The 23,076-nt window shown below is 38.5% G+C and overlaps 1 protein-coding gene across 1 annotated transcript in view; it reads right to left on the bottom strand.

The window, feature by feature from the left end:
• Positions 1-14,066: 14,066 nt before the first annotated feature.
• The window catches only part of LOC130913080 (GDNF family receptor alpha-2-like), a 180,389-nt gene continuing 171,379 nt past the window's right edge, over positions 14,067-23,076 (bottom strand). The window contains exon 8 of the mRNA XM_057831387.1: positions 14,067-15,442. Within this exon, the coding sequence (XP_057687370.1) occupies positions 15,305-15,442 (138 nt within the window). The 3' untranslated portion in view covers positions 14,067-15,304. The remainder of the gene's footprint in view (positions 15,443-23,076) is intronic.

Below are 23,076 nucleotides of genomic sequence, written 5' to 3'. Positions count from 1 at the left end.
GAGGTAACAATGTTTTATTCTCCACTGGAGGGCACTCATGGTCTTAGAATGGGTGATGTTTCATTCATAGTACAGTATAATAATAACAATTTATATAGATGAAGTGTGTTGAGAAAACCAATTTTACCATTATCTCAGTGCTGCAGCTATCGGATATTTTAGTAATCTTTAGTAATCTACTGAAAATTCCATCGAATAATCGAGTAATCGGATAAAACATATATTTAGGTAAAGAGCAATTATAAATATGCATTAGAAAACAAGACATTTAGCCTAATATTGAACCAATTGTGGACAATCAATGTCTTTATTTTAGATGTGCATTGTTGACAACAGCCAACAATTGCATCTCAGATGTGACAAAAAAAAAAAAAAAAAAAATCACTGCTCTTAGTCAAAGAAACATAAGATTTTATATAAAAAAAAAATTCATTTCTTATCTGAAAATGTCATTATGCTTAAAAACACACATCACTTAAAAATTATGGCAGGTGTTTTCCCCACGTGTTTACTGCAAAGTTGCATGGGCTGTTCGGTACCTGTACAACCAGTGTCAGAGTTTGGTCCGCATTGCCGGCAGTAAGTCGAATTCATTCCCAGTGAGGCTTGGACAAGGCTGCCCTTTGTCACCGATTCTGTTTATAATTTTTATTTTACAGAATTTTTAGACGCAGCCGAAGCATTGAGAGGGTTGGGTTTGGTGACCTCAGCATTGCATCTCTGCCTTTTGCAGATGATGTGGTGCTGTTGGCTTCATCAGGCCATGACCTCCAACTCTCACTGGAACGGTTCGCAGCCGAGTGTGTTGCGGTTGGGATGAAGATCAGCAGCTCCAAATCCGAGACCATGGTCCTCAGTCGGAAAAGCGTGAAGTGCCCTCTCCGGGTCGGGGATGAGATCCTGCCCCAAGTGGAGGAGTTCAAGTATCTTGGGGTCTTGTTCACGAGTAAGGGTGGGAGGGAGTGGGATATCGACAGGCGGATCGGTGCAGCGCCTGCAGTAATGCGGACTCTGCACCGGTCCGTAGTGGTGAAGAAGGAGCTGAGCCGAAAGGCGAAGCTCTCGATTTACCATTCGATCTACATTTCTACCCATACCTATGGTCACGAGCTGTGGGTCGTGAACGAAAGAACAAGATCCCGGATACAAACGGTTGAAATTAGTTTTCTCCGCAGGGTGTCCGGGCTCTCCCTTAGAGATAGGGTGAAAAGCTCGGTCATCCGGGAGTGACTCCGCGTCGAGCTGCTACTCCTCTGCGTTGAGAGGAGCCAGCTGAGGTGGCTCGAGCATCTGGTTTGGATGCTTCCTGGATGCCTCCCTGGTGAGGTGTTCCGGGCATGTCCCACCAGCGGGAGGCCCCAGGTGTGACCCAGGACACGCTGGAGAGACCATGTCTCTTGGCTGGCCTGGGAAGAGGAGGAGCTGGTTGAAGTGGCTGGGGAGAGGGAAGTCTGGGCTTCCCTGCTAAAGCTGCTGCCCCCACGATCTGAGCTCGGAGCAAGCGGAAAAATGATTGTACGGTACGGTACGGTATGGTATGGTGTGGTACGGTATGCATGGGATCACTGTATATGTACTGTATAATTTAATTACTATACATATCATATTATTATGATAATTATTCTATAATTATACTGATGATTTACCCTTCATGGGCTGAACAAAAACACGAGGCAAGCTGTATCTGGGTCCTGCGTTTTACCCACGTGCTTTTACCGGTATAAAGAAGTTGAAATGAATTAAATTCCCTTACAAATTGCCTGTTTCAAGATCCCCTTTTCAATCGTATCCACATGCGCAGCTGTTTCCACACAAGAGATCACGTGCCGGGAGAAGAGCGTAAACAGTGGCTTGGAGTTTGAACAGAGGAAGCGATGCAAGGACAGTTCCACAAAAAGAGCGTCCACAAGTTTGTGCTTTAAAGTTTATGCGCACCAGCCACAAACGCAGATGCATGTCCTACGCATTTCTATCTGGGGAGCTTAAATCGTGCAGACGTGCAACGCTATCACTTTGGCTGTACATCTAACAAGCATAGCCAGCCGCCACCGAGCACTTCTCTCTGCTATAAAAGCACTTTACTTGCCTTTTCAAGCCGTCTCACCACTGCGTTGCCGCGCGGTGTTAAAATGTCGGAAATGTGCCTAAATTGTATTGCTTGTTGTGTAACTCCTTCTGCATAAGAACCCTCTTGAGTCGTGTTAAGGAAGTGCTGATCCGCAATGTTTTTCACCTCCAACTTAGGCAGAGGAGAAGGCCGCCATGAATATTTGATTAATTTGTTTTCCGAAGGTCGGGACCCTTAATTCAGCTGCTATTTTAATTGCCTGTTTTTAAAGGTGAGACAAACAAATGTATTGTTCCCAAAATTAGGATTCATGGTTAGTGGCATAGAGTCAAACAAAGTCAGAGTGTGTAGACATCTTAGACTGAAGTGGTGAGCACACTTTTTTCTTCGTAAACTTCTTTTCAAGCGACCAACCCAAAATGATCTACCTACAGTTTATGTGTAGTTTATATGCAGGTATGAATTTTGGCTCACTGAACGCTCATTTTTGGTCATTACCTTACTCTGACAACTTGCTTTTTAGAAACTTACTCTGAATGTAGCCCTTTTAAAAAAGCCAGCCCAGGAAAAAAGATTGATTTCTGTCAGGAACTGTGGAATATTCACTCCCTCACCTTTCATTTATTTAATATTTATTTATTTAACATCTAATAGTTAGTAGTTAGTGTCGTAGTAGGGATGAATAACTTTAAATATATTAAATTGGGATTTTTCTGGTTGACACTGTAATTTTGAGTCGATTCATGTTTCTTTTTTCTTCAAATAAAGCTGGGATTTTTCTGGTTGACACTGTAATTTTGAGTCGATTCATGTTTCTTTTTTCTTCAAATAAAGCTTCAGTGCAAAAGTAATGAAAGAAAAATGACATCTTACGATCAAAACATTAGAAGCTCTGACTAATAATGCACGTGTTATGCAGTGCTTTTTAAGCAAAAGACAACACCTAGTATAAATGGTGAGCACCTACTAGTATATACAGGTCTCGTGAGAGTCATTAAAAAGCATAAAAAGTCATTAAATGGATTTTGTCAAAATTCGGCCTTAAAAAGCATTAAATATAGGAAGTTTTTCCTTAACTTCACTTCAAGCTGTTATCTTATTTTTCACAGAATTTTTGCAAAACCTTAATGTTGTCACATTTACCATTATTAAGGTATGGCGGAAAACACACATACGGCTGAAATTGCAGTTTCTGCTTGTGCAACCGACTTTTAAATAAACTACTGTATTTTAAGACAAAACATTTGTTGTGTTTGATGGAACAATATGTCTAGATGCTGTCATAGCATTTTCTTCGCGCAATATGCCCCCTGACTATCTTTACTTTGTCCATTTATCCGCTGAGACCCTGTTTAAGGACACATCGCAACTGCTTTTGTTTCGACCAAGCTATAAAAACAAGATAAGTACTTACATTTACTATTCCATTTTCTATCATTTTTAGAATGTGAAAGTGAAGATGAGTCAGTCGTAACAATAATAATGTTATTCACTCTCATGTCTTTAACTTAACAAATCTTGTCACAATGAAAAAAAATTGTGTCTGTAAATAGGTCACAGATATCTACCTCATAACTAGCGCATTATTGGATTTTTTTGTTTTTGTTTGTTTCTGTCACATTTTCCTGATATTTTAGGTAATTCATCGATCCAAACAATTAAAATAATATGTAGTAAAAATAATATAAATAACAAAACTTTTAAAAGCAGAAAATATTTGAAAAGGAAAATCTCGACCACTCATTTTGGCTGCGCTCCATGCAAAATAACCGTTTTTAAGATATAAAAGACAAAGCTCAGTTGTGCCCATTCACAGCTGTGACTTTACACTTGGTGATACATGCTACACAGAGTTTTTGGATCGAAACAAGTTAAGTACACGATAATATCCAGTTAAAATCAGTGTGCCTTTAGTTTGTACTGCTTATTATGGGATGATATCGATGTATTAGATACATTATATGCTTAAATTATAACACCTAGGTCCAAGGCTTCGCGGCTAAACACAATAGATGGCTGGATCAATCTTTTTTATTGGGAATTCTCCATTCAAGTTCACATTATTGACTGCATTACTTTTCAGAAGTCACCATGCCACATAGCAACAGAGTAAAGAAATGAAGCAGATTTACCCGGATAAATATGAGATGCTGAGGGATGCTATTATACAGTGGGGCAAATAAATATTTAGTCAACCACTAATTGTGCAAGTTCTCCCACTTGAAAATATTAGAGAGGCCTGTAATTGTCAACATGGGTAAACCTCAACCATGAGAGACAGATTGTGTGGGGGGGGAAAAACAGAAAATCACATTGTTTGATTTTTAAAGGATTTATTTGCAAATCATGGTGGAAAATAAGTATTTGGTCTATCTCAATACTTTGTTATGTACCCTTTGTTGGCAATAACTGAGGCCAAACGTTTTCTGTAACTCTTCACAAGCTTTTCACACACTGTTGCTGGTATTTTGGCCCATTCCTCCATGCAGATCTCTAGAGCAGTGATGTTTTGGGGATGTCGGTGGGCAACACGGACTTTCAACTCCCTCCATACCCTGTGGTGTCAAAATGATTAAAGGAACGGTGAGCAAAAATCCCAGAACCACACAGGGTGACCTAGTAAATGACCTACAGAGAGCTGGGACCACAGTAACAAAGGCTACTATCAGTAACACAATGCGCCGCCTGGGGCTCAAATCTTGCACTGCCAGACATGTCCCCCTGATGAAGAAAGTACATGTCCAGGCCATAACACATTCTCCCAGTCCTCTTCTGGAACATCCAAATGCTCTCTAGCGAACCGGTGGACGGGCCTGGACGTGTACTTTCTTCAGCAGGGGGACGCATCTGGCAGTGCAGGATTTGAGTCCCTGGCGGCGCATTGTGTTACTAATAGCAAAATTGCCCAATATGCATGTATCACACATGCAAATTGGCCAGTTTTGAAATTTGGAAATATTGGGGGTCTCATAGCGGAACTTCAAGCACCTGAATGTTGTCCGCCGTATGCCGTGGGGCATCACAATACAATTAGAGATAACATGTTAAGTTCACGACCACATATATCGGTATCGGTTTAATATTGGTATCATACTCTTGGAGTTGAACAATATCGGGGTACAGGTTATCAGTTAAAAAGTCCTTGTCGGACTTAAAAATCTTGTGTGTGAAACTATCTGCAGTTGAGCATGGGCATTAAGAAGCATTAAATGAGATGTGCTGATACCTGTGGAAACCCTGTATATAGTAGATTTATCTACACACTTTTCACATGCCCTAAGTGCCTTACATTAGCTCACATTCACACACCAATGTTTTGCTGCCATGCTAGGACCTGCCAACCCACTGAGGGTAAATTGGGGTTCAGTGCTTTGGCCAAGGGCACTTGTAGTAGGGAATCGAGCCGCTGACCTTTCGGTCCCAGGACAAAGCGTGCTACCAACTGTGCCATTGCCACCCTCATAAATAATCTTATATACAGGTTTTGCCATAAGTAACACTATATCTTCTATTGCTTGTAATTTGTTCACATTTTCTCTTTAATGTCCTTTGAAAGATGAAATCTTATTTATTGAAGATATACCATTATATTGATGTCCAGCCAATTGACAAAAGAGCAAAAGATTGCCGTTTTGAAGGGGTTCTGAAAAGCCAAGCATGTGACATCTGTCCAATGAGAATTTCGATATCAATTTCAATCCACACCTCAAACCTATCCATCTAGTATGTGTCTTCTGGAAAAAGTTTGACAAGGTCGATATGATGGCTGAGCATCGAACTGAACTGTTGGCTTATACAGCCACTCAAAGATTAGCAAAGTATGTTGAGCTCCATGGAGAGAAAACTGAGCTTTGACAAACACAACATTTTATGTTGCAAAAGATAAAGGATTTCAGCTTTCAAATGACATATAAAAGAGAGGAATTGAATAAGTATCAGCAAAATTACAAGAGAAAATATGTACCGTAGTTAGTTAAGGTGGACATTAATGACCTTCATATGAAACACGGTTGCACAAGGTATGTAAAGATGCTTAAAGTTACCTAAGCAAATAGGCACACACTCTTTATAGTTTCTGTACCTTTTAAATCTGTCACTGTCTTTCACCTTTCTCTGTTTGAGATTGAGAAAATGCTTCACTTCCCGGGTGCATTAAAGCTTATTACTCCAATAGTTGTAAATACTACAGTGGGTAGCCAATGAACAATGTAAAACGAATGATAACTGCCTGTTTTGGTTTTTTTGCTTTTAACCAAGAATCTAGACTGTTCTATGTTCATATCTATGGAAATTCCGGGATGTACGAATCTATTTACAAGAAACAACTAACTTAAAAAGCTTTTTGTTTTGTGATGGCTGTCATGTTGTATCCATTCACAGTAGTGTAACTTTAAATTCAAATGATAGGTAATTTTTGGCCAAGTGCCCATTTTTTGGCAAAAGAAAAGTAGTAATTTAGACATTTCTGCGTCCACACAAAAACAAATTCGCTTTTTAATTTTTTTTTTTTTTAATGTAACATTTCAATCTAAAAACGACGAGGGCCAGATAGCCGGCAAGACGTGCCTCCGTGCTGAGGCAACAGTAACATCAGAATTCCACCTAAATAAGTTGTAATTGTATATAGACAAATGCAAATTTAGCTTTTGTTGTGTAAAATTATGATGATTTGCATGCTTTTCTCAAGTATTAAGTTTCTGATGTGAAAACTGTGTTTATTTATTAGCCGTTGAAGACTTATAAAAAACATTTAAGTTGCTATTTTGGGCAAAAACTTATATGATATGTAAGCTATTGTTATTGATCCTGAAAATATAAGTGATTATCTCTGCATTTGGTTATTTTTGTGCATCTAGCTTAAAATTTGAGAATTTTATAGTCATTTAAATTTTGTTATACTTGTATAAAAAAATAATTAATCGGGATTTTATTAGGGAACGACTTTGAACTTTTTGACATTGCTGCTCATGGAGACTCATATATGCCAAAGTGAGGGGCCTGTTTTGGTTTTAGGTTACTAGCGGCTTTGTTTTGAAAATATTTGAATTTTAAGTTTTTGAAAATAGGCCCCTTACAGATCGGCCCAGTGTCCCCTCAACTGATAGTAAAGTCTATGGCTTGCTGCTATGTATATCTTATTGAAGTTATTCTGAATGTAGAAACTATTTCTAACCAAGCGTTGTAATTTTTTTTTTAAGGTAAACATGGTTTTACAGTTGTTCTAATGTGCAGTAGCTGTTTATTGTACACAAATTTTATGTAAATATACATACATTTTTCATAATTACTGCATTAAACATAAACTGGAGGCTGAACATATGAGCAATATGGCATACCATTATTATTATAGGATAAATTTAAATCCTTCAAGGTAACGTTAGTGTGATTTTGTGTATTGTACAGTGTGAATTTTGAATTAAGCATGTAAATATTTCTTGTTAAGAGGACCATAAATAAACAGATTTATTAGTTAGTACAACAGATCTTTGGTTTGTCAAGCGCACATGAAATTGTGATGTCTAAATTCATGATTTTCATTTAAAATCGATCTATCTTTCAACCCTGCCACAGTGTTATGAAAGTCGAAAAGTGCTCCTATGATATCCATAAGTCTGGATCCCTCACATTTGGGAAACGTTCAGGGAAAATGACGCTTCTCCAAAGCTTAACTAGTTTACGTGTATGTCATATACAATATATATGATTTTTTCCCTTTTTTTTAAAAAAAAAAATAACAATGCAATCGACCAACACCAACTTTTAGGCACCTATGTTAGACCATATATTTTATGAACTCACTGGGTGCTGTTTGAACCGGGAGGAGCGGCCTCTCTGAGTTCAAATGGATTGGACGTTTATGGCCGCCAATGGCACTGCAACATGTTAATCCACTGCCATCCGTCTCAGTTCAAACGCACTAAACACTTATCAGTCTGAATCCACTGTTTATGAACAATAAGAATCGATAATTTCCAGAGACGGAGCTAGACACAGCCAGAAAAGCAATTATTTTCACGACTGCAATATTGGAAAATCAAAAGCAGGAATATAAATAATAATCACAAGCAGTTAAAAGCACATAATTTATGAATTCCTGAACAGACACTCATCCAAAGCACCGCCATGCATCAGATACTTGTGTACAAGAAAGCTTTTTGCTTCTGTACGAGATGCAGCAGGCTGTTAATTAACTCCAATTTAATTCGGATGCGAGTCGCTCGCAGCCACTGTGTGAGCGCAGTTGAGCTCCAATGTTTATAAACTATGACTATTTAACAGTTGGCCACAGCGTTCAAATTGGAATCAAACACCGGAGCCTGTTTAGGTTGCCTCAGCACGCAACTTGCACTGTATGTTGACATCAAAACTCAAATTCTTCTTAAGCAGACATAAAACGATGAAGTTGAAAGCGTCCTGCAAAGGATGTGCATTGCCAGCACATGCGGGCACTGTGAGAAAGGGAGGCTGTTGGACGACTGAGCAGCATCATTAGTTGGTGTCGTGAGATGAGTGTGGCCACAACAACCCTCATGGGGAAACAGCCATTACTTGGCTTTAAACAGCAATTCTTTCCTCCCACGTGTTTCAACCCTTGTCTTTGAATGACCGTGCCGTTAACGGGAACTTTAGCAAGCGTGCGCCTTTCTCTTTCCACATCCTTATTAAGATGTTAGGTATGAAAGTGCAAATCTTTTAATGTATAGTTAGCTTTCATACATAATGGAGGGGGGTCTATATAATGATTTGCAGCTATCACAGCTCGTTATTACTGGATTACTAGGAATTTTTATAATGTGCCTACAGAGATACAGCAATGTTCATTTTGTGAATATATAGGACATTTTAGAACACATACAGTATAAGGGATTGTTGGTTTTCTGAGCTATTTTCTTGTGGTGGCAATGTAATCTGAATTTGCACACAAGCCTGAACATGATTACACTGGTCAACAAAAAATGTGTTACATTGATACAAACACTGAAGTTCTGAAGTTATTTTGGGGTACTGAATGCAATTATGATGTGTGTTAATTAATTCATTTTTTGGGCAATTTCAAATTATTGCAAAGCAATATTTTTAACAGAGTGGGTATATTGCTGGCCCTTAAAGTGCATGTGACACGAAAAAGCATGTTTATTTCATAATTCACGCGGTATTTTATGCTCCTGAATGATATGGACCGCTTGGATGCGTGTGCAAGCGATCGCTATATTTATTTAGTTTTTTAAAATCCTGCGCCATGAAAATGAGTGACTTCCGGCTTCGGTCTTGCATTGAGGAGGAGGGCGCTGTGACGTGTAGGGGCGAAGGCGTCCTCTTCGCTATACAGCCGTACTGTTGTGTATGAGGACTAAGGATTCAGCTGATTTTGCGGATTAATACGTTTATTTTTCGCATCACGCCAGCCAAACGGCTGCAGAAAAATCTTGCTGTATGAGGGAGAGGCGTGTGCGCCTTTTTAGAGTTTCAAAAGGTTCCCATTCACCGTGGATATTGGCCAAAACAAGCCCTACTACTGTGGGAACATTGGACTTAAGAGGAAGTGAGTAAACATTGTATTTTGTATTATGTCAAATACTGGGATCATTTTAATATGTAGTTGGCTTGCATTTTGTGGCTGACATGCATGCGGGGCGGCTATTTTTCGGCACAACACCGGCGGCTTGTTGCACATCCATCCGCCGGGAGAGCACTATATTCGGCTTATTGTGCTCATGTGCCCGGTGTTCTGTCAAATTTTCCGACCGATCAGAAATTGCAACTTTGAGTTAAAAATAGCCGCGAATACAGCGATTACAAAGTAAACACTACAAACTTTCTTTAAATTAAGGACTACTTACGTTTGATCATTGATAGGCATGTAAAAAGCTCTCCTCATGCACATTAGCTGCACGTTAGCTGAACAACAACTGCAGCCACCCTCCTCCGGGGAACGAGCTGTAAATTGCTCTCCGGCGAATACAATCGACAACCCAGTCGTCATGTCAAAACATCCGAGCAAGTTATGTGTGATTTTCCGCTTCGAAGACTTTGAAACATCACTCGGTTCGGGTTAGCATGTCGGCTAGCTGTCACGCCTCTTGGTTTGTTTACATTCTCTGAAGCCGGGGCAGGGAAATGACATATGTTCGATTTAGGTGTCATAAAATATCGTTCGGGAGGTGTGACAGTGAAGGTGAAGTCGACAGTTTTGACCATTATGGAGTAATTTTGCCATGTTGTCCTGAATAAGTGCATTTTTATTATTTCATATTCCATTTAGCACAAGACTGTTATTTGTCATGACCATGTCATTTATTTAGCAATTGGGGAAAATACTTGGATAAAAAGAATATCCTGTGAAAATAATGAAGTAAAGAGACTAAAACAATGACATTTTGCAGCTCTCTTCGTCGCGTTTTCCTCGTTGTGAATAGTTCCCCCTCGACGGGCTGACTGGTCCTTCTCAAGCCATTTATTTAGCTATTGGGGAAAAATACTTGGATAAAAAGAATATCCTGTAAAAATATTGAGTAAAGAGACTGAAACAATAAAATTTTGCGGGTCTCTTCGTCGCGTTTTCCTCGTTCTGAATAATTCCCCCTGAATAGTAAAACCGATTAGCCCAGTCTCCCGCTGACGTCATCCACCTGTTGGGGACGCTGGAGCCCTATAATGGTAGGCGTGGCTAACCGGCAGATTAAAAGACTAATTTCTCGTCATCTGCGCTTTGCTAAATTGTCTTCTGTGCTTTGCTAAATTGTTGTATATAGTCGAATCGTCTCAAAATATGATTCTAATTCACATAATAATGCTATTTAAAACTTTTTTTCTCCTGTCGTATGCTCTTTAAAGAACGGCCCAAAAGTAACTATGTGACTACTAAACACATGAGACCAACAATAGGAGCAGTGTATCATGTGTTATACTGCGCTGCTGTCAAGGTGCTGCAATATGTAAAAATCAGTCTACTATAACCAGTGTTGTTAATCTTGCTTCAAAAAAGTAATTAGTTACAGTTACATATTACTTCTCCTATAAAAGTAATTGAGTTAGTAACTCAGTTACCTCAATGTAAGAGTAATTAGTTACTCAGCAAAATAACTGACATTATGTTTCATATTCTACACGTTATTACATTATACTTTCTATAACATCTTTCAGTGAGGCTCTGAATCTCTCATGCCTCTCCTGTATTTGCTCTAGTTGTTTTGATTAAAAAGCATCACACAAGGTTCATGGATAAGTCATTCAAAAAAAGTTTAGAGCAAGTGACTATTTTTGGTAATATATAAAAAAATATATATTTTATGGTTGCATTTACAAGGACAATGCCAACTTGGTGATGATAATGCTCACTCAGTAGGAAAACAGTACATTATTTGCGCCACGAACTCTATGTAAAAGGTAGTTTCCCGAGAGTTTGATATAATGCTCACCCTGCTAAATTCTAATGCTAACCAGAACGCGAACGCTATGCTAACGCTCTGAGCCACCTAGCCAATCATCATCGCGTTTGCAACGGCATCACCACCCCCTTCCCTCCTCCCCCCTCCCGCTCTGCGCTCTTCAGGGCAGGCAGGCAGGCATGCGGATGTGTGACAAAATCAGACAACTTACGCTTTATTCAACCAAATTGTGGTAATGCGCCCCTTCACATCCTGAGTAACGGTATGCGTTGCAAAAATGAAAAAGTAATTAATTAGATTACTCACTACTGAAAAAATAACACCGTTAGAAAACACAGTTATACTCTAACGCCGTTATAAACAATGCTGGCTATAACAAGCATTTTTGACAATGATTAAAAAAAATCAGGGCCATGAATATTTAGAGCAATTAATTTAGACACAACGAAGAGATTTAAAAAATATATGTGCCCTTTTACAAAAAACAAACAAACAATCAAACAAAAAAACACCCTATACCTTTAAAAAACCAATAATGCTAAGCTGGCAAGCTATAATCTAATCGAATTCCCGTTCAAATTTCTTCTTATTTTAACAGCTTGTTAAATGTAATAAAGCCTATAAAATTCAGGCAAACCAGTCCATAAACTGGTCTAAAACGGCACTTTGGGTAGATTTAGAGGTCGTTTGTGTTGCGGCATGTCCTCGCCTTTGCACAGTGAAGACGAAGGCGAAGACGCAAACTTTTGATTCGGGCCTCCAAAGCGGAATGATTCATTTGCGGGGATTGCTACGCAACTATAGACCCTACCCACGTGACGTCACAACTCCGCTCTCCTGAATGGTACCGCCCACTTGTCCGTCAAAACATAGTGTTAACCTGTTACGGCTACGTACATTTCTCCTATTTACGGCGTGTTTTTCTGCTCCTTAACATTAATAATCAAAATGGTGAAGGCGTGTGTGGCTGTTGGTTGCACTAACAGAGAAGATGGAAGGAGAGACTTGAAGTTTTACCGTATTCCGAGGGATCCAAAGAGGAGAGCGAAATGGACGGCTGCAATTCGACGTGAAAACTGGGCACCAAAAAATCACCACAGACTATGTAGTAGTCATTTTATATCCGGTAAGATGCATTTAAGATATACTTAGAGGGTTTTGGGCTGACAAATAACCACAATTAAGATCATTGCGAGGCTAATCGCCGACAACATACGACGTAGTACGACATAGTTTCAAATTCAAGATGTTTGTGACTTCCCTTTCTTCCACCATCGTTATTTTTTGAATAATATTTAGCTGGTACCAAGTGAAAGAAACTGGCCTCGTCTACGAAGCTGACAAAAACCACAATTAAGATCATTGCGAGGCTAATCGCCGACAACATACGACGTAGTACGACATAGTTTCAAATTCAAGATGTTTGTGACTTCCCTTTCTTCCACCATCGTTATTTTTTGAATAATATTTAGCTGGTACCAAGTGAAAGAAACTGGCCTCGTCTACGGGGCTGACAAATAACCACAATTAAGATCATTGCTAGGCTAATCGCCGACAACATACACATATGTATGTAGTGAGAGTGCTATCGCTAAACCATATAAACATTAAAAGCCTTAACTCCATTGACAAACGACATGAAATACATTAGACTTGACAGTGGATGTTAGCAATAACAAAAGATTTTGAATTGAAAATTTCGTAACTCACCTTTCCAAGCACAAGATAGATTCCTGCCGAACGAGGACCTGTTTCACTCAACCAGCAACGAAGTATTTATAAGCCTCCAAGCTCTTGAAGTTTTTCAAATTTTCGTGGGAATAGGCTGATTTTGTGTGGACAAGATAATTGTAAATATCAGCGTAGCAGATGTCAGGCAGACAGGGCGAAGACAGTGGGTCGAAAAACATCGATTTGGGCATCAAATATGGATCTGGCGACTGTATAGAACGAAGCTTTTCCACATAACGCCTTTTTTGCAACACATCCAGTGAGTTTACGGCATCAGAAAGCACCGGGTCTTCCATGAAATGCATTTTAAATTCCTCGATCAATTGAAAACAATGCTAATACAGAGACAAAATGACGGACAAGTGGGCGGAACCACACAGCGAGCACGTGGTTTTGTGACGTCGGTGGGTAGGGTATATATGAATGGAAAGCTCTTGCTCCGATGACGTCAACACTCGCACATGTCACTTTGAGCATCCGCAGTCGCTGCAACTAAACATTCAAAACAGCAAACATGTCGGAACATCAGCTTTACTTGACTGTTTTTATGATATTTTTAATTTAAATATGTTTGATGTTCGTGTTTTTGTGCCTTTTGAAGCAAAATAACAAACACGTGGACGCCATTGCTTCGAGTGGGCAGGTATGTTGTCTTCCGGGCTGAGAGGGTCGATGTCGAGGAAATGCATCATTGGCTGTCTTGTAAAACTACTGCACCGCAGGGCCTGGCATGAGTACTACAACCAAGATGGAACCATGTAGATGCAAACATAAAATGTGTTATAATGTCGGAGCAACACCAGGTAAACAGCCAGGTAAACGCTGCGTCTCAACTATCAACGAACCCCTGGGGTTCAAGCGAACCCAAGTTAAGAACTGCTGTGCTGAAGTTAGTTGTGTATGACCAGCTGTTGAGTTCAAATACAAAACAAAAAAAAAAAAAAATAAATAAAGTGGACATTTTAGAGATTGACGTGAAAAAACAGACAAACAATTTTCTCATTTCCAATCTTTATACGCAGCTAAGATCAGTAGCAACTACACTTTGCAGTTTAGCATAGAGATAAAACAGTCCATCAAACTGGGCAAATAAAACTACTTTTTGCAAAATACTTTACTACCCTTAGCAATAAAATTCTGCACAAACAGATTGAAGTGGACAGAGAAAAATAGATCCGATTCTGCCTTAGAGATGAAAAGCCTACACAAGCCAGCGACTGATCCCATTGACATTTTATCCACTTTGAACACACTGCGATGATTGTCTTGATGAACTCATGAAGTCAAGCACACATTTTGTAGCTTTCTAAGCAGACGTAGTTCATTTAATCTCATTCCATTCCAGTGTACATTCTTTGTCATCATTCCTTATACAGACACAAACACAGATAAAGGCTTTCCATAAGTAGCAAATCCAAAGTTAATATACGGTCATCAGAGTTTGACGGTACTGCAGATATCATTTTGGCTGACAGAAGGAAAGCAATGTGTTTGTTTTCTTCCATTTTTTTTCATGTAATACATAGAGACAGATATTCATATGTCCAAGTGGATGTCAACACCAACATCTCAAATGAGTAAAGAACCACGAACAAAGTTTGACCGACTTCATCAAACTGCACTGGAGCACCCGAAATGAATCAGCCTCTTGTTTTTTTGTTTTTTAATTCTTCATTTTTTTTTTAATGTTCACGGATACGGATACTATACCAACACATAGAACACTGAGTAAATTTTACAGATTAGAGTTTATAATAGACACGCTGTAATCATCATGTTTGTGATCCCCTCAAGTCAAGAACCCATTCAAACACGATAAAAAGCAGACCGATAGCAGAAATGCGTTTGTTTCTAAACCTCTGTCAGTCTTTGATCATCTTTGTAGAAGGTTGGCCCTCATGTTAGCGAAGGTCCTTTTGTAAAGCCATGTGTTCCATCCGTGTGGTAAAATTCAAGCATTACAGCTTTTATTTTTTTGTTGCGTTCTCCTGTTGGATGTTTTGTTCATGTCAGATGTCCAGCATTCTGCCTTCCTAATATCAGTCAGAGAAATAACACCTTCTGCTTTTGGGTTCAGCTCATGGGAGGGTGACCTCTTTTCCCCCTCCTGGCACTTCTATAAGGCATGTTGAGCCCGGAGCAGAGCCAAAGCCAGGCCGGGAAGCAAAGCCCAGACGTTGGCACGCACACAGGCGCAGTGATCCTCTGGCAGGCCCTGGGGTTTGCCGGGTCCGCCGTCTCTCGGTTCGGGATACTGACACACACACACGGAAAGAGAGAGAGTTAGACGCGTAAAAGGTTAGACGTGACTCACTCTCTGTCTCATCTAGTGGCATTTGATCCGGGCAGGAGGTGACAGCGTCCGAAGTAGAGAAAGATGGTTAAAAAAAATGATTAGTCAGACAGTTAAAATCTTCACTTTGGCACAAACTTGAAATCTTTGCTGGAGCAAATGTGTTGATGCATGCATATTTGTAGCCTGCGCCGCTTTGTGTGTCGTCTCTTTCAGGACGAGCCAACTCGTTTTTTTCTTTTTTTTCTTTTTAAAGCTATCATTATAGAGTTTATTTACAAGAAAAACACTCTAGCATGCCAAGCTAGTGAAGTTCGTAGCGACCGGGGATTCGCTTCAATATTTCATTTGGAATAAATTACCACGGGAGGAGGTCAGAATGACACTCTTGAAAGGGGACTCGTCATTTGTGGTTTTGAAAACAAAAGGAAAACAATACTCACACAACTTTTGCATAGTGTGCAAAATGAGAAAAATGTACCACATTGATTCCATTAGCAGTCCAGATATGAACCCATTCACTGCAATTGACAGCAATAGGATTCCATTTGAACGGGGCCGGCAGACATTGATCGAGTTTCACTTTTAACTAGGAGCAAATGATAACTGCCAACTTCTCCCAGTTAAAAATTAAAAACACAATTTTATTTATTTATTTTTTTTAAACTAAACCTTTATCACTATTTGTGCAAATCCCGGTATACTAATTACACTGTCAGACATCTGAAAAAAAAAAAAACTATTGACTCAAGATGTTTATTACACTCCACTTGGTGTAGTTCAACTCGAAAAACACTTGGCATGGCGACACAGAGAGTTTAAATTCAAAATATGTTTCATTTTCAGGACGTGCCAGCTAGCTTAATGCCAATATACAATGGATTACGCTAGTCAAGTGCTAACGAAACGCATCGATTTGTCTTATTTTGCTCAAAAAAATAAACACATAAAGAAATGTCACCACATCTCTTGTCAAAGACAAGAAATATAACTCTAGGAATATGCTCTTTATAATTTTTTATTAAAAAGAAATAAAAATTAAGAACATGTTCTTCTTCCACTAGTAAAACAATACAGACACTGTGCTGGATAGTGCTGCATCCCAGTGGCCATAGTGGACACACAAAGCTTTTCCCTTAATACCTTTATAACAATTTTTATTAGGGCTGCCAAACGATTAAAAATTTTAATCGAGTTAATCACAGATTAAAAATGAATTAATCGTAATTAATTGCAATTCAAACCATCTCTAAAATATGCCTTATTTTTCTGTAAAATATTGTTGGAATGGAAAGATAAGACACAACACGGATATATACATTCAATATACTGTACATAAGTACTGTAGTTGTTTATTATAACAATAAATCCTCAAGATGGCATTAACATTCTTTCTGTTAAAATGATCCACGGATAGAAAGACTTATAGATCTTCAAAGATCAACGTTAGTGCAAGTTATAGTAATTTTATATTAAAACCCCTCTTAATGTTTTCGTTTGAATAAAATTTGTAAAATTTTCAATCCAAAAAATAAACTAGTAGTTCACCATTGTTGACGTCGTCGAGTGATGACGTCAGATTGGCTCCCTGCCGTTCTTCCACAGTGTCTTTAACTACGTAAATTAGCTATTGAAATATACCACAAGGTGTCAATGGCGAGTTTTAAATTACTTAGAAATCAAGCCAATGAGTGTGTTTTGTCCCTCGACTGACGCCATAGTTCTCTGTTTACTGGTCCATACATTGCACACGGTCATTTGAGTGCTGGCTTCACAACGTACGAGACCTCTGATAGTTTGTATATTGTGACTAAATACTGCTATCCAATGTATTTGTTGAGCCAAACGAAATGTTTGAATAGAGTTTGACCAAAGTCGGAGAAAGTTTTATGTGTATTTTGCATAGCTATTTTGATTGGGAATGAACATTTTTTTTGAGAGATAGGAATATTATTTTTGTTGTGCTTTCACTAAATGATACTCATGTTTGTTGTGAAGGAGTTGCCGAAGCTTATGCCAATATACGGTGCGGTTCAATGAACGCCTGCGTCCACTCGCCTTTCTCTGCCTCTTAGCTCTCAATGTGCAAAAAACAGCGTCACTGTAATCTGTTTGAGGCAATGCAGGAGCGGGTCATTCCACGCATGCGTTAAATGCGTCAAATATTTTAACGTAATTAATAAAAAAATAATAATACTGCCTGTTAACGCGATAAATTTGACAGCACTAATTTTTGTTATTATTATTTTAATTTATACCACTTAGCAATAATATTCTGTGAGAAAAAAGGGTACTGCAATTTAGCAAGGGATATTTTGTTTATTTTTTATTTTTATGGCTGTATATCTGATAAAATGCATTTTTGATATTTATAATATTCACACCTCCATGTGTATTGATTCAGTATAGTATTCAGCTAGTGTTGTCCGATTAAAACATGACTAATCCAAAACAAACCCAAAGTCGTTAATTCTTTATATATTTTTTTCGAGTACCCGGTAAAATCGGCTGATAAAACCAATTTAAAATGATATCGGATATTTTTTTATTTTTATTGGTTTGGACCAATATATGCATGTTGCCTTCAAAATGAATGTAGAAGCCTTCTGCCTTTGTACAAGGGTTTGTCACAACTTAGCATAGCAGTTATGGTTGGGATTTGTTATGTGAGTGGAGCATTTGCATTCACTGTGCAAACATTAAATGAACAATAAATGATTGAAAAATAATGAAACTTTTCTCCATAAGTTCAATTGACGTTGTTTTTTATTTTCACAGAATGTTAATTTGGAAAACCTTGAAGTTGTTACATTTATCATTATTAAAGGGGGCATGAGAACACAATTAGCCATAATCTGTTGAGACCACGACTGCATACGGCGGAAAACACAGACAAAACTGAAAAATCAGTTTCTGCTCTTGCACTCCTCTTTAACATAAACTGCTGTATTTTAAGCCAAAACAACTGTTGTTTGATAGAACAATATGTCTATATGCTGCCATAGCAGATTCATAGTGCATTAAGCCCCCGAACTATTTTTAATTTGTCAGTTTTACCCTGAAAACCCACGTTTACAGACGTCGCACAACTGCTTTTGTTTCAACCCAGCCTTAAAAGGAAGGTAATAAATTATATTTATTATTCAAAATGTGTGCCGTTTTTAGCTTAAAATCATTCATTGATCTCATATTTCATTAAAAAAAAAAGAAAAAAAAACTCTTTAAAAAATTATTCACTCACATATTTTAAAATTTTAAACAAATTATGTCACAATGAAAGAAATGGTGTCTGTAAAAAAGTCACAGATATCTACCTCATATCTATCGCTTAATTGTATTTTTTTGCTACTGCCGCATTTTGTCCGATATGTTAGATGATAAATAATCGATCAAAACAAAGAAAAATATTTTAAAAAATGTTTAAAAGGGTAAATATATGAAAAAGAAAATCTCGACCACTCCTTAATGTCTGCGATTTCTGCATCGCGACCCTTGTTATATTACCATGTTTCACCTATAAAATCCCCCAAAAATCCAGCTGTGGCCATTCACAGCTGTGTCTTGACACTCAGTGATACATGCTACATGGAGTATTTGGACCGAAACAAGGTAATTACGCGATAATATCTCATTAAAGTGGGATAACACTTTGGTGCTCAACCATGCAAGTTCTTCCATGTTGCGGATTACACTTTTGTTTAGGAATAATTTATTTATTCGGAACTTTAAGTCACCTGAGTGTTTTCCGCCATATAACGGTATCGGTTATCGATTAAAATGTCATTATCGGTCAATCTTTTTTTTTTTTTTTTTTTTAAATCGAGTCACACCCCGAGAAATAACATTTAAAGTGCGTATGACACCAAAAAGCATGTTTATTTCATATTTCATGCGGTGATTTATGCTCCTGACTGATATGTACCGCTTGGATGTGAGTGGAAGCGAGCGTTTTACATATTCAATTTTTGAATCCTGCGCCATAAAAATGAGTTACTTCTGGCTCCAGTCCCGGGTTTAGGATGAATGCAAATGTGACGTCACACGGGTCAGCATCTCACAATACAGCACTGCTTTATAGCATGCAGATGGACTGCAGATTCAGCTGATTTGCAGATTCATTCGTTTATTTTTCGCATCACGCCAGCCAATCGGCTGCAGGCTTTTGTAGCTACACCAGGAAGAGGCGTGTGAGCCTTTTTGGGTTTCTGAAAGTTCCCGTTCATCCCGAGATCGGCCAAAACAAGTGTGAGACAGCTGTGGGACCAATGGACTTACAAGGAAGTAAGTAAACATCGTGTTTTGTATTATGTCAAATACTGGGATCATGGCACACGTTTAAATACGGAAGTAGCTTGCATTTTGTGGCTGAAATGCTCCTTGTCCACCGAAAATGTCACTTGGCTGACAACCTGTGCTTGTCGCACATCCCCCCGCCGGGAAAGCGCCATACTTGGTTTATTGCCCTCTTCGTGTGCCCAGGGTTCTGTCAAATTTTCCACCTGATCAGAAATTGCAACTTTGTGTTAAAAATGGCAGCGAATACAGCAATTACAAAGTAAACACTACAAATGTTGGTAACACTTTATAATAACTATCCATTTTACTAGTCAATAGATCATTAGTAAACTGTTGATAAATTATTTATTGTTGATTTGTGAAGTATTTGTTAACAGTTTATTAAGCATTTACAGGGTGTTCCAATATGGTTGACCCCATTCTAAATGACCATGCTAGTTGATGGATCTTAATAAAACTATATGCACTTTATGTTGAATGTCATAAGTTTTATTGGTTAAATATACAAAGAAAAGTACAAATATTTGTTGGTTCTATGGCAGATTTTCATAAATGTGCAACATGAGCGCTGCCTGCAAAATGCCTTATCAAAATGCCTTGTCTTTTGAAGTGAACGGCATTTTTTAAACTAAAAAGATAGAAATGCCAAATGTTACACACAAAACTTGAAACGTTTCTACACAAAATGTGTTTCATTTAGAATGGCATTTAGAATGTGGTCAACTATATTGGAACACCCTGTAAATGCTTAACAAACTGTTAACAAATATTTCACAAATCAACAATGAATCATTTATCAACAGTTTACTAATGATCTATTAACTAGTAAAACGGATAGTTATTATAAAGTGTTACCGAAACTTTCTTTAAATAAAGGACTATTTACTTACATTAGATCAAGGACGGACATGGAGAAAAGCTCTCCTCAGACACATCCTGCCATGTTACTGTAGCTGTACTGTAGATATTCGTGTTGACCATGTGGCAGCTACGCTGTCTTCCGACATCGGCCAGTTTGTCCAACAGTAATTCTTCAGCTGTTTCCCCGACAAACATGCGCTCCTACCCGCAGCAGGGGATGAGCCGTAACTTGCCTGTCGCCGGGAGGGTTGCTGATCGGCGAAGACAATCGACAACCCCGCCGCCGTGTGATATGATGCCGGGTAGTTTTGAGTGATTTTTCGCTTCGAAAGCCGAGAATAGACTTTGAAACATCACTCGGTTCTGGTTAACTGTCACGCCTCCTGGTTTGTTTATGCTCTCCTAATCCGGGGCTGGGAAATGACGAATAACTCCGGTGGCATAAAATATAATTTGGGAAGTGCAAGAAGCTGACAGTTTTGACCATTATGAAGTAATTTTTCCACGTTGTACTGAATAAATGCATTTTTAATATTTCATATTACATTTAAGCACAAGACTGTTATTTGTCTCGACCATACCATTTATTTAGCAACTGTGGACAAATACTTAGATAAAAAAAATATCCTGTAAAATAATGGAGTAGAGCGACTGAAACAATGACATTTTGCGGCTCTCTTCGTCGCATTTTCCTCGTTCTGAATATTTCCCCCTCAATGGGCTGAATTGTAAATCAGATGAAACCGTGACCCTGCCGACGTCATCCTCCTGTTAGGGACACGAGAGCCCTATAATGGTAGGCGTGGCTAAACGGCAAATTAAAAGACTAATTTCTCGTCATATGCTCTTTGCCAAATTGTTGTATATGTGGAATCGTTTCAAAATATGATTCTAATTCACATAATAATGCTATTTAAGACTTTTTTTTATCCTGTCATACACACTTTAAGCCGTTAGAACAGTAGGAAGGTTGTTGATTAAAAAAACGGCTCATTATTAAGCAACCCTGGTTGGTTTATCACTGTCAATTGCGGCCAATGAGCTCAAATGTGTAGCTTCTAGAATTGCAGTTACTGCTACACAGTACACCACAATGGCCTTATGTGTTTTTTTTCCTTTTAGAATCCTGAACAATTGTTGGCATTTGGAGAACTTTTTCAATTTTCTTCCCTCCTCTTAGTACAAAAGCGTAACAGTTTGCCTCCAAGTTAAAACAGTCACGCTCAATTTGCAGGAGGCATCATTTTCAGTGTGGCGCTGCCGTACAGAAACATTTTCTACTCCACCGTCCTCTCGACTCATCTCCTTCAATGTAACCTTTGCAGAAATTGCACTTCATGCCATTTTCCCAAATGTAGAGTGGAAAAAAGGTTATCTCCTAGCAATTCATCTCTCATTGAATGAAGTATGAGGAAAATATAAATAATGGAAAAATTGTAGTGAATTATCATTGCAGGTGATGGAAAAAAAAATGTTTTTCGAGAAAGGACCGACAGCCTGCCACCCAAAAATAAATGGTACACTAAAGACTGCCAAAAAATGAAGAGCGTGTGGAGAAAAAAACAGCCATTGGTAGCTTTGACAATGCACCAGACACATCTGCAACTAAAAGCCAATTAATTAGCAGGGGCAGCGATGTGTGGCAGCAGCCTGTTGACATGAGTCCAGATCTGCGGCGGCAGCCAATAGCCACACATACACCGAGGCCTTTGAGGAGGCACAAACACACCCACGCATTTAGACACCGTGACGGAGCCGACAATGTCCAAACGCGCACTTGTTTACTCAAGCTACCGCACCAACGTGAGCATGGGCAAAGCTCGCCAACTTTGGCCAGGAAATAAATTGATGACAAAGGCGCGTCCTCCTTGTTTTTCAGCAGGTCACTACACAGATAGACGATGGCGCTTTTTCGGAATTAATCACGACATTGGAATTGTGATACTATTTATTTCGAGCAAGTCTGTCACGGGCCACATCCTAGTTTTGGTTTTCCGTCTGACAATTACAGCTGCCGTGATGAATTGGCTATTTTGATAGTCAATCGTTTAATAGTGACATTGCTAACCGAAAAAATTGTCACATTTTTTGACCAAATAGGAAAAAGCGGCATGGAAAATGAATGAATGTATTCTTTTATTTTTCTTTTAAAAAATATGTTTTAATTATGAACAAAAATTCCCCCCCCCATTATTTTTTTCTTTTAATTAAAAAATGCTAAATTATTTTATTTAAATTTGTATTTAGTTTTCAATTATTTACTTAAAAATTATTTGTTTCATTTTAAAAAAAAAATAAAACCATATTACAGAAGCATATTGCTGACACCCCAAAAAAGACCAGTATCTCATTTTTACATTTTACTTCTATGATGTACCATGATGCTTATGAATCATGCAAAAGTATCATGGTACATTATAGTATCATATAAAATTATG

This window comes from Corythoichthys intestinalis, chromosome 3 (assembly GCF_030265065.1).
Source record: "Corythoichthys intestinalis isolate RoL2023-P3 chromosome 3, ASM3026506v1, whole genome shotgun sequence".
NCBI classification, from domain to species: Eukaryota; Metazoa; Chordata; class Actinopteri; order Syngnathiformes; family Syngnathidae; genus Corythoichthys; species Corythoichthys intestinalis.
This window is presented reverse-complemented; position numbering and strand designations above follow the sequence as displayed.